The sequence below is a fragment of the Onychomys torridus genome, chromosome 8 (genome assembly GCF_903995425.1).
Source record: "Onychomys torridus chromosome 8, mOncTor1.1, whole genome shotgun sequence".
In the NCBI taxonomy this organism is placed as follows: domain Eukaryota; kingdom Metazoa; phylum Chordata; class Mammalia; order Rodentia; family Cricetidae; genus Onychomys; species Onychomys torridus.
In genome coordinates this window covers 11598914-11611086 of record NC_050450.1, presented here as the reverse complement: position 1 = coordinate 11611086, position 12173 = coordinate 11598914, and the positions used below count along the sequence as shown (strand labels likewise).

Genomic DNA, 12173 nt, shown 5'->3' with positions numbered 1-12173 from the left:
ATGGTCCTTCAGGTTCCTGCTTTGCAGAGGAAACTGCCCAGACATTCTACAGGACACTGAGAGAAGTGACTGAGAGACTCTAGCCCTGTGGGCTGAAGATAATTGCCCCAACTTTACAAAGGAACATTAGGTGACTGTCCAGGCTGCCAGCTGTCTCTGTCTACTCTGCAAGACTCCCGAAAGTTGCTTGCATCCTTCCATCCTTCTCCCATTTCTCAGGTAATATTAAATCCTTCTGAGGTCTTTGATGTGGTTGAAGACTAGATAGTTATAATTTCCTCAATTATGATAAAAGATAAGTTAGATATAAAACCTTAGACTCACAAATATAAGATAGATAGGATATCTTCTTTAATAATGTAACTGTAATTCTTGCTTGATAATTGTTTTGTTATATGTAATTTTACTATGTAAAAGTTAAAACCTTCCTTTAACAAAAAAGAAAAGGGGAAGTGCTGTGGATATCACTCTGTGTAAATAAAGTTCTGATTGGCCAGTGGTCAGACAGGAAGTATAGGCGGGACAAGGAAGAGGAGAAGGCGGGGAACAGGAAGGCTGGGAGGAAACACCACCAGCCGCTGCCATGAGAAGCAACATGTAAAGACACTGGTAAGCCACAAGCCATGTGGCAAAGTATAAACTAACAGAAATGGGTTAATTTAAGATAGAAGAAGTAGATAACAAGAAGCCTGCCACGGCCATACAGTTTCTAAACAATGTAAGTTTCTGTGTGCTTTCTTGGTTGGGTCTGAGCGACTGTGGGACTGGCGGGTAAGAGAGATTTGTCCTGACTGGGCCAGGCAGGAAAACTCTAAACACACACACACACACACACACACACACACACACACACACACACACCCTGTGTGTTCAGTTGGAACCTCCAGCTCACTCCTGCAAGGTCTGAGAAACCCCATTCCTACCTCTCCAAACTCCACCCACTCAGAGAATCCGAGCAATGGGAAGGCACCAAAGCCCAGTTCTGCACTCTTGGTGGCTATGGCAGCTCCTCCCCAATGTTGCCAGCCACCCAAGTCCCTGTGTAAAGTGGTCAGCTTTTCACCATACTTGGGCATAAACCCAGCTTATGACAGATCCATCATCACCTCCTTGCCAATAACCTATATAATCTCCCTGTTTTAGTTCAGTGTGTGTCTTCTCTGGCCTTGATCTCTGGGACTGGAGAACTCACAGGGAAGTTGCTTTGCTCAAATAAATCTGTTGTTATACTTTTCCAGTTAGTCTTGATCTGGCTTATTGAGTCATTGGAGAAACCTATTATGGGGGGCAGAAAAACCTATTAATGTGCTGGGATCACAGATGTACACTGCAGTTCACATTTCCCCAAAATCTTTTTTTAGTATTTCAAAATTTGTTTTTGGGCTTTTTTTTTTTTTTTTTTTTTAATATGTATGAGTGTGTTGCTTGCACATATGTATGCATACCATGAACATGCCTAGTGCCTGTCTAAGTCAGAAGAGGGCTCTGGATCTCCTGGAGCTGGAGTTATGGACTATTATAAGCAGCCATGCCTCCTCTGCAAGAACAATTGAGGTATCCCTCCAGCCCCTCACAAAGGTCTTTCATTGTTACTTTCACATTCCTCTGTTCTATGTGTCATTGATAATAAGACAGGTGTGGAGACCCAGGTAATAAGCTATAGAATATTAGTTTTACTCTGGAGGTGGGAGCTGGAGAGATGGCTCAGTAGTTAAGAACACTGGCTGCCAGAACCTGAAAACAACCTAGATGCCCATCAACTGAAGAATGGATTAAGAAAATGTGGTACAGGTCTGGAGACATGGCTCAGAAGTTAAGAGCACTGACTATTCTACCAAGGGTCCTGAGTTCAATTCCCAGCACCCACATGGTGTTTCACAACCATCTGTGATGAGATCTGACGCCCTCTTCTGTGTACATAATAAATAAATAAAATAAATAAATAAATAAATAAATAAATAATGAAAGAATGAAAGAAAATGTGGTACATATACACAATGGAGTACTACTCAGCAGAAAAACAATGGCAGCATGAAATTTGCAGGCAAATGGATGGAACTGAAAATATCATCCTGAGTGAGGTAACCCAAACCCAGAAGGACAAACATAATATGCACTCACTCAGAAGTGGATTCTAGATATAAAGCAAAGAACAATCAGACTGCAACCCACAGAACCAGGGAGGCTATATAGCAGGGGGAACCGTAGGAAGACTATGGCTTATAAGTTTTGGTTTTACTCAATTACTGGGCAAGCCTCAATGAAACATTTCACAGTTAGGATAAGAATTTATACTGTATCAAGCTGATAATAGAAAAATAAATAAAGGGGCTGGAGAGATGTCTCAGAGGTTAAGAGTACCAACTGTTCTTCTAGAGGTCCTGAGTTCAATTCCTAGCACCCACAAAAAAAAAAAAAAAAAGAAAAGAAAAGAAAAAGAAAAAGAAATGAATTAATTTAAAAAACCAAAAACAAACACTGGCTGCTCTTCCAGAAGACCTAGCTTCAATTCCCAGCACCCACATGGCAGCTCATAACTGTCTGTAACTCCAGTTCAGAGAGTCTGACACTCACACACAGACATATATGTAAGCAAAACATCAATACACATAAAAAAAAAAGAAAGAAAAGAAGAGAGCTAGGCACAGTGGCACAGACCTTTAATCTGAGCACTCAGGAGACAGAGGATCTCTGAGTTAAGGCCAGCCTGGTTTACAGAGCAAGTTCTGGGACAGCCAGGACTACACAGAGAAAGTGTCTCATAACAAACAAAAACCACAAAGAATATTTTTTAACCTTTTATAAAATCTTTATTGACAAATAATTCACATAGTATACAATTTGCCTGTTTGTACAATTTGACAGACTTTAGTCCAGCATCCTCAGAGGCCCATGACACCATCACCACTTTCTATTTTAGAACATCGCTGTCTTCAATTTCATACACACATACAATGTGTGGTGATGACATTCCACCTTATTCTTTTAAATGAACATAATATTTGCAATTGTAACCATTTTTAAGTTCACAATTCAGTGGCATGAATTACATTTAAGATATTAATTACACTCATGATATCAATTACATTCATAAACCACAACGAATTTTTTTTTTTTCGAGACAGGGTTTCTCTGTGTAGTTTTGGTGCCTATTCTGGATCTCGCTCTACAGACCAGGCTGGCCTCGAACTCACAGAGATCTGCCTGCCTCTGCCTCCCAAGTGCTGGGATTAAAGGTGTGCACCACCACTGCCTGGCCACCACAAACGAATATTATCTCAACTCTATGACAGTTAGTATCAGAATTCAGAAACTCTGGGCTGATAAAGGTGCTTGCTGATAGTCTGAGTTTGATTCCAGAGGCACATTTGTGGGTGTGCACACAGACACAAATAAATGCAATTTAAAAAGGGAAAGAGCCAAGTGTAGTGGTGCATACCTTTAATCCCAGCATTTGGGAGACAGAGGCAGGTGGATCCCTGCGTTTGAGATCAGCCTGGTCTAGAGTTCCAGAACAGCCAGGGCTGTTCTCCCTAGGGGTGGGGAGAAAGAAACTGAAATAGGATGTCAGGGTGCATCTCTTGAACACTTAAACCAACCAACTGTTTTGAGAGATGAAGAGAAAGGCTTGCTCCTGTTGGCTGAATGTCCGGGTAATAAAGTAGACATCTTCCCATGTCTATTAGAGATCTAGTATTTGTGTAATATAATCACAATCCTTCTTGAATCTGCGACCAAAAATAGGAGTCTTCACAAGGAAAGGTCAGCGTCAAAGCTGTGCATTGAGTCTGAGTTATGAGGAGAAAAAATATGGCCTCATTCCTTAAAACCTCAACATGAACCAGGTGTGGTGGTGCATAGCTTTAATTCCAGCAATCAGGCAGATTTCTATGAATTCACAGCCAGCGAGTTTAATATTGAGCTCCAGGCCAGCTATGGCTGCATAGTTAAACCCTGACTCAACAAACAAAAACAACTTCCAACATGACTCTGGTGAATGCCTGGCAGTCCGGCACTGAGGAGCTCGAGGCAAGAGTTTGAGGGCGGCCTGGGCTACACAGTGAGGGGGAAGTCAGCCTGGGCTACACAGTGATGTGGTGGCCAGCTGAGACTACATAGTAAGCCCCATCTCAAAAAGAAATGATAATGAAAACCAAAATAAACAAACTCCAAACTTGACTCTTCAAGGATGAGGTGGTGTATAACTATCTTACACAGACATTGGCTTTGACTTCAAAACATTTTGTTGTTTGTTTTAAGACAGGGTCTAAGTAGCCTTGGTTGGCTTGGAACTAGGGGTCTATCTGCTTCTGCTCCTGAATGCTGGGATTAAAGACGTGTGCTACCATGTCCTGCTTGGCTATGACTTTTGATTCAGCAAAATGGGCTGGTCATGTTCTTTCCTCTGTGAGAAGACTGAGAGCTGCATGTCTCACAGTGCACCACAACAGGAGTGTAGGACTCTTGGGATCTTGTTTGGCAACATTGGCACTGAACTTGAGCAGCCACTGCATTCAAGGAAACAAAGCACCTGTCCTGGCTAGTTTGGTGTCAACTTGACACAAGCTGGAGTCATCAGAGAGGAGGGAGCCTCAGTTGAGAAAATGCCTCCATAAAATTCGGCTTTAGGCAAGCCTGCAGGGGCCTTGTCTTAATTTGTAACTGATGTGGGAGTGCCCAGTCCAGTGTAGGTGGTACCATTCCAGGCTGGTGGTTCTAGCTTCTATAAGCAGGCTTAGCAGCCATGGGAGCAAGCCAGTAAGCAGCACCCCTCCATGGCTTCTGCATCAGCTCCTGCCTCCAGGTTTCTGCTCTTCAATGATGAACAGTGATGTGGAAGCATGAGCCAAATAAACCCATTCTTCCCCAAGCTGCTTTTGGCCTTGGTGTTTTGTTATAGCAACAGCAACCCTAATTATGGCACCTCTCTTATCCAAATGTTTGCAAACTGGGTGTGGGGTCACACACCTGTAACCCAGGAGACTGAGGCAGGACAATTGCTACACATTCCAGATCAGCCTGAATGACCCTGTGTTTCAGAAAACCAAAACCCAACCTAATTAACACCCTGCCCCCCCCCCCCCAAGTTCTTGCTGATTTCCAGGTTATTAAAAAGACACTACTCTATCCCTACCTTCCTTTGGCTCATTGTAGTGACTGGGGAGACCCAAGCTTTAGGAGCTCCAGTTAGAGGCCAGCCTTGGCTACACAGCCAGACCCTTTATCAAAAGAGGGGGTGGGGTGGTGGGTCTATCGAGCTGGCCCGTGGGAAAAGGGCATTTGCTGTGCAAGCTTGCTGGTTTGCTTGAGTCCCAGAATGCATGTGAAGTTGACATGATAAAAGGTTTCTGATCTCTGCCAGGCGGTGGTGGCACACATCTTTAATTCCAGTACTTGGGAGGCAGAGGCAGGTGGATGTCTGTGAGTTCGAGGCCAGCCTGGTTTACAGATCAAGATCCAGGACAGGCACCAAAACTACACAGAGAAATCTTGTCTCGAAAATAACACACTGACTTCACTCTATAGTGAAATCACTCTATAGCCTAGGGCTGGACTAAAATTTATCGTGATCCTCGAACCTCGAGTTCCTGAGTGCTGGCACTCCAGCTCCCCCATCCTCCTTTCCCTTTGAGTGAGGACATCCACCTCTAGCGCGCGCGCGCACACACACACACACACACACACACACGCGCGCGCGCGCCATATTCAAATGACTCAGTTCTCTAAGATTGTTTCTTGGGAGCAGGACTGCTGGGGAGGATCTAACTGAGATAGGCAGAATGAATGACTTAAAATTTTCATTCTGTCTTCCCCAGTCCGCTAGGAATTTATCTGTGCCTCACTCCCAACGCAGAGAAACTCTCGTCTTTTGAGTGTCCTCTAATCCCACGCTGGGACTTTTGTCTACCTCTCATATTTGATTTAATGCCCTGTGGCTTTTGCAAGGCTGCTTTTTAAATTTAATTTAATTTTTGAGACTAGGTTTTTCCTCTGATGTTCTGGCTTACACGGAACTCAATTTGTGACGATCCTCTTGAGTGCAAGGATTGCTTGCAGGTGTGTTCCACCAGGTATCGCTCAAGCATAGGTTGCTTTTTACAGGCTAGTTGTGGGCACCTGAAGGGTCCAGGTGTTGATTTGCGATGTTGCTTAGGCTTCATTGAAGCCAATTTCGGATTTAAAACAACAAAACGAAAAACTCTGCAGGTGTGGCGGTGCACACCTTTAACCCCAGCGCGTGGGAGGCAGAGCCAAGAGGATCTCTGAGTTCCAGGCTGTCCCGCTATATTAGCGAGCACCAGGACTACAAAAAGTCTCTCCCTCTCTCTCTGTGTGTGTGTGTGTGTGTGTGTGTGTGTGTGTGTGTGTGTGTGTGTGTGTATGTGTGTGTGTGTGTGTGTGTGTGTGTGTTTTAGCGACATCACGCCCGCCTTTGAGGAAAAAGGAATATGAACTTTCAGACAGACCAGAGACTAGGTGTTGGGGGAAGGGGAATGCGACGGGTCAGAGTAATTGGACAGAACGGAGGGTGATTCGGGAGAAGCCAGAGCAGGCAGGGTCAGATCCTGCTGGGACTTTCAGGCTGTGCAGAGGCGTAGGAGGACCTCTGCCCGGGCTGTCAGCTAGGAAGCTGAGAGGTCCAGTCATCGCTGCTGCCCTCCACTTCCCAGAGCCGGTTTCCCGGGCTGCCCACCCGTCAGGCGCTGCGCAGGCGCGGGGGTGCCAGCTATCGCCCATGAGGGGCGGGGGAGGGAGGCGGCGGTTGCACGTGTCCCGGGAGCGTGCACAGGACAGGTGCGGAGCCGCTACTAGCCCAAGGCGGGACCGATGTCCAGCACGGGCCGGCCCCGTTCTCCTGGAAGCCGTGGTGGGCGTCCCTGGGGCGCTCACACCTCGGGAGAATTTCCTTTGGACTCACACGATTTATGTGCCCCACTAAGATTAGGAACTCTGGCGTAAGAACGTGGAAAGCGCTTTGGAAACAGACTGCACTTCTCAAGAACCCCGAATCAGCACATAAACACTCCGTGACCATAGGGCTTGCAAGCCCCAGGAAGGCCCCCGCCGGGTGCGGTCACCGGGCCGAGTCACGTGACCCTAGCTGGACAACAAGGGACCGCAAGCACTGCGCACGCGCAGCCCCTCTGCGCCGGCGAACACCTATTTTTTCTGCTTTGGTTGGCTGCACGCAAACACTGTCAACTCCTCCCTGCTCCACGGCCTTCGTGTTCCCTGACATTTACTCCTTCCCCACCCCCGCCCATTGATGACATCAGGGCGACAGGCGGGAGAGCCAATCAGAACGCTGTGTTCAGGGGCCGGCACGCGGAACCCGTCGCAGCGGGCCAATGGGGAAGGCTGACGGCGGGGCGCGCCCCAACCGCCTCCTCCCGGGGCGCCGCTGGCCAAGTGGGCGGCGCTTTCCAGTCAGCATGTGGGCGGGGGAGGGCGGGGCCCGACCGCCGCAGAGGCGTCGACGCCGCGGCCGTCGACGACGTTCCTCAGTCTTCGGAGTGGGCTCGGCGGCGCAGGCCGGCCAGGGAAGGCCGGGCGGAGAGCGGCGGGGGTCGGAGCGAGGTCGGGGCGCCGTGGGCGGGCGGTAGAGGGGTGCGGGCGAGGCCGGGGCAGGGTGCGGAGCATTTGAGCGAGGTCAGGAGGGCAGAGGCCCCAGGCTGTGCGGGGCGGGCGCCGGCTCCGCGGGCTTGCAGCAGAGGCCTGGGCCGGCCGCCGGGCCCCTTGTCCCCGGGCCTGTTGACGACGACGCTCCCGCGGGGGCCCCGCCTGAGGAGGACGCGGCGGCGGCGGCCAGGCCGCGGGAGGCCGCGGAGGATGGAGGAGCGGAAGGAGGAGGGCGAGGCGGAGATTCAGGAGCACGGGCCCGAGCACTGGTTCTCCAAGTGGGAGCGGCAGTGCCTGGCCGAGGCCGAGCAGGACGAGCAGCTGTCCCCCGAGCTGCAGGAGGAGGCGGCGGCCGCCGCGCAGCCCGAGCACAAGCAGCAGAAGCTGTGGCATCTCTTCCAGAACTCGGCCACGGCCGTGGCTCAGCTCTACAAAGGTGAGGCCGCGCCGCCATCTTGGCGCCGCCCCGGCCTCCGGAGCTGCCCTTCCGTCCGGCCCCCGGCTCGCTTCCCCGGGCCCGGCCGCTGCCCGCGCCCCGCGGGGACAGCTCGGCGGCGGGGAGGGGACGGTCGGCCGCGCCGCGGACCCCCTGCCGCCCGACTCACGACGCCGACGGAGGAGCGGCGCTGGGAGGGGGAACTGCGATGAAGGACGGGGGGACCCCGGCTTGGCGGACCCCTGGAGGGTCCCCACTACCGGTCCGGGTGTCCCCCGGCCGCGTCGAGGGGACAGGGGAGGCGTCCCTGTCACAAAATGGCGAAGGAGGCGGTGGGGCGGCCCTATTGTGCCCCGAGCCGGCCTCGGGGCGGAGACTGCGAGGGCCCTCCCTGCGCCTGCCCGGCCCGTGTGCCGCTCGGGCTTCGCTGATGTCAGGTTCCCCTCCTCGACCCGTAACTCCGGTCTCACGCTCCCTTTGGGATCCCCAAACCCTGAACAAAATGGCGAAACCTAATATGGCCGTTCCGGTGTGACTGACGCCCAAATAACATTCTCTTCTTTCTCTGTGTCCTTGTGTGTGTCTTTTTATCCCCCTATTTTTTTCCCCCGATTTGTTTCCAGACCGAGTGTGTCAGCAGCCAGGACTTTCTCTCTGGGTCCCCTTCCAAAACGCAGCCACCGCCGTCACCAACCTCTACAAAGGTAAAGATAACCTTGCTGCATTGCCAGGTTAAGAGGGAGGGAGGGAGGGAGGGAGGGAGGGCAGGCCGCGCCGCTCAGGGTTGACGGCTGATGTCCTGGGTGTGTGTTCTGCGCTCAAGTCCAGCTTCTGCTAACCTTGAATGCCTTGCAACTTGAGGATCTCATTGGTGTGCTAGCTAGATATCTAGAAGCAAGTTTTTGACACTCCTCCACCTCCTCCTTCGGGGACATGTGACAGTGCCTGAGGGACATTTGATTGTCATCCCTGAGGAGGTCTGCTGTTGGCATGTGATGGGTAGAGGGTGCTGGTTGACACTGCAGTGCTTGAGACACTCCAGCTCCTACCCTTTAGCAAGGACTTAACCTACCCAGTCTCCAAAGTGCTGAGATTGATTGAGAAGCTTTGCAGTGGAAGGCTGGTGGGCCTTGTTTCTGTTTGGAAAAGTCTTCGAGGGAAGAAAAGTTTTTTTTTTTTTTTTCCTTATGTACCACAGAGGGGATCACCTTGGAAGAATCTTGAATCCGGCCTCTTGGAGCATGGTAGTTTGATAGTATTAAAGTGCTTTGAACTCTAGCTGATTAGATTGGAATTATGCGTGCTATCCTGTCTATGGCAAATTCAAAATTATGTTTTGAAACTTACCGTTTTTAAAATTACTTTGTAATTGATTGTGAATTGCTGGCGTCTGTAATAGTTTTGAATGGATGGCTTTGTGTTCAGTGCTGTTTTGGAGTTCATTTTCAGATCTGATGACTGAAGGTGTATAGGCGGTTGGAGCTTGGTCAAACAATAAGTTTGACTTAGAACTTAGGGAATTTTCTTGTGATAAGATTAATTTGGATTTGATTGTTAGGACACATGCTACTAAGGTCAAAGGCTTTCAAACATTAGAAGTCCAGGAATGGTAATAGAAATTTATGCAGTTCAGTAAATAACAACTTTGAAACAGTATGGAGCACCTTCTTGAGCGTCAGGTTCTAGTGTTGGCATTTTGAAAGTTTTTTAGAATACACTTGGCAGTTTGAAGGGACAGTAATTTTGAGAACTGTTAACTGACATGTTAATTTAGGGACTGAGAAACTCATAGTCCAGTCTTACTGAAGAAACAGAAACCTCTTATTTATTGACTTTTGGCTGTTGTAAGCCAGGGTCTCATTCTGTAGCCTAGGCTGGTATCAAACTTGTGGTTCTTTTCCAGTGCTCAGATTATAGGTGTATACCACCATGCCCTGCTAGAAACACAGTGTCCATGATTACTATTCAGTTTTGATTTTAAGTAGCTGGGTTTTAGGGGAGGGTGTTGGTGATGGATTCCAGGGGCCTCAAAATGCTAGGCAGTTAGATAGCTGCTGAGTCACAACCCTAGCCCAAGTTTCATAAGTTTTGACTACTTGAATAAACTGATTTTTTTAGCATCTGTTGGTGCTTGGGGATCTTGAGCATTCTCTTTGGGTAGCTCTTAGCTTTATATAGAAGGAGAATTTAGAAAGAAATAATATTTAAATTAAAATTTTAACAAAATTAAATTCCATAGTGTATAATTTGCATACAATAAAATCACCTTTTAAAAATGTGAAGTTTCGTTTTGACACACATACTCTATTAACAAATAGGATATATCTTCCACTCGAGTCCCTGGCAACCTGATTGCTATATACTTATCCATTGAATTCACATTGTAGGTATTAATAGCTCAATGCTGTGCTTTATTTTATTTTTGAGACAGTTTCTCTAGGCTGGCCTGGAACTCAAGAGATCTGCCCCTTTGCCTCCTGAGTGCTGGGATAAAAGGCATGCCCCTGCCATTAGGTTCTGCCAAAACTCAGTACTTCTATGTTGTCGAGTAATAAAATTGTCATCTTGGTAACCGAGGCTTATCCTTTTTGCTTTTGTAGTTTTGTGTGAAAGGGAAGACAGCAGAATCTGAGCCGTGTTACTCACTGCTGTGCCCTGCTGTGCATGAGTCCCGTCGTTTTGGTGCTGGCGCACATATTGATAAGGTGTCCCTTCAGGGTTAAGGCTAGAACTGTCTCTTAGAAGATGGGTTGAGCCAGGTGTGGTGGTGCACACCTTTAACCTCAGAATTGGGAAGGTAGAGGCAGGCAGATCTCTGAGTTCAAGGCTAAACTGGTCTACAGAGTGAGTCCCAGGATAACCAGGCCTACATAGAGAAACCTTGTCTTGAAAAATCAAACAACAAAGTAAATAAAAAACAAAAAACAAGCCGGGCAGTGGTGGCGCACGCCTTTAATCCCAGCACTCGGGAGGCAGAGGCAGGTGGATCTCTGTGAGTTCAAGGCCAGCCTGGGCTACCAAGTGAGTTCCAGGAAAGGCACAAAGCTACACAGAGAAACCCTGTCTCGAAAAAACCAAAAAACAAAACAAAACAAAAAACAAAACAAACAAAAAAAAACTTAGGAAATTTTTTTAGAGACTTTTTTTTTTTTTTTGTCAGTCCTGGCTGCCCCTGCCTCCCGAGTGCTAGGATTATAGGTGTGTGCCATCACCAGTCTTAAAATAATTCTTAGTTTGATTACTATATTTGAAACGCTTATTGCTGGACATTGTGGCAAATGTCTGCAATCCCAGTCTTGGGAGGTTGAGGTAGGAGGATCAATGAGTTCAAGGCCAGCCTGGACTCTGTAGTGAGTTTCCAAACAGTAGGTTTTCTTTGTTTAGAAAACTTCATGAGGAGGAACATTGCTTTTATTTGAATAGGACATGTAGTTCCTGGGTTGTCAGTGTGAATTGATTCTACTAAGTGTCCTTTTAAATAAGACATGCTTTTTATTTATGTATGTGTTGTCTTCATGTACATCTGTACACCAGATCCCATTATAGATGGTTGTGAGCTGCCATGTGAGTATTGGGAATTGAACTCAGGACCTCTGGAAGAGTAGCCATTGCTCTTACCCATTGAACCATCTCTCCAGACTATAAAACATGCTTATTACCTCACAGGAATGGATAAATTTTGTTTGGAATTAAGTAGTTTTAACTCCTTTTTTGTTGTAATGAGGGTGAATAATAATAGAACAAGCATACAGCTTTAAGACTATTTGGTTGTCTTAAATAGAACCGGGTGGCGGTGGTGGGGCACGCCTTCACTCGAGAGGCAGAGCCAGGCCGATCTCTGTGAGTTGGAGGCCAGCCTGGGCTACTAAGTGACTTCCAGGAAAGGCGCAAAGCTATACAGGGAAACCCTGTCTCGAAAAACAAAAAAATAAAAAACAAACAAAAAAACAAAAAAAATGGGGGCTGGAGAGCTGGCTCAGCGGTTAAGAGCTCTGGCTGCTCTTCCAGAGGTCCTTGAGTTCAGCTCCCAGCAACCATATGGTGGCTCACAACCATCTGTAATGAGATCTAGTGCTCCCTTCTGGCCTGCAGGTAGACATACATTATGTACATAATA

The 12173-nt window shown here is 48.0% G+C and overlaps 1 protein-coding gene across 1 annotated transcript in view; it reads left to right on the top strand.

The window, feature by feature from the left end:
• Positions 1-7473: 7473 nt before the first annotated feature.
• C8H16orf72 (chromosome 8 C16orf72 homolog) overlaps positions 7474-12173 on the top strand; it is a 32730-nt gene continuing 28030 nt past the window's right edge. The window contains exons 1-2 of the mRNA XM_036194808.1: positions 7474-8056; positions 8680-8760. Coding sequence (XP_036050701.1) covers positions 7831-8056; positions 8680-8760 — 307 coding nt within the window. The 5' untranslated portion in view covers positions 7474-7830. The remainder of the gene's footprint in view (positions 8057-8679; positions 8761-12173) is intronic.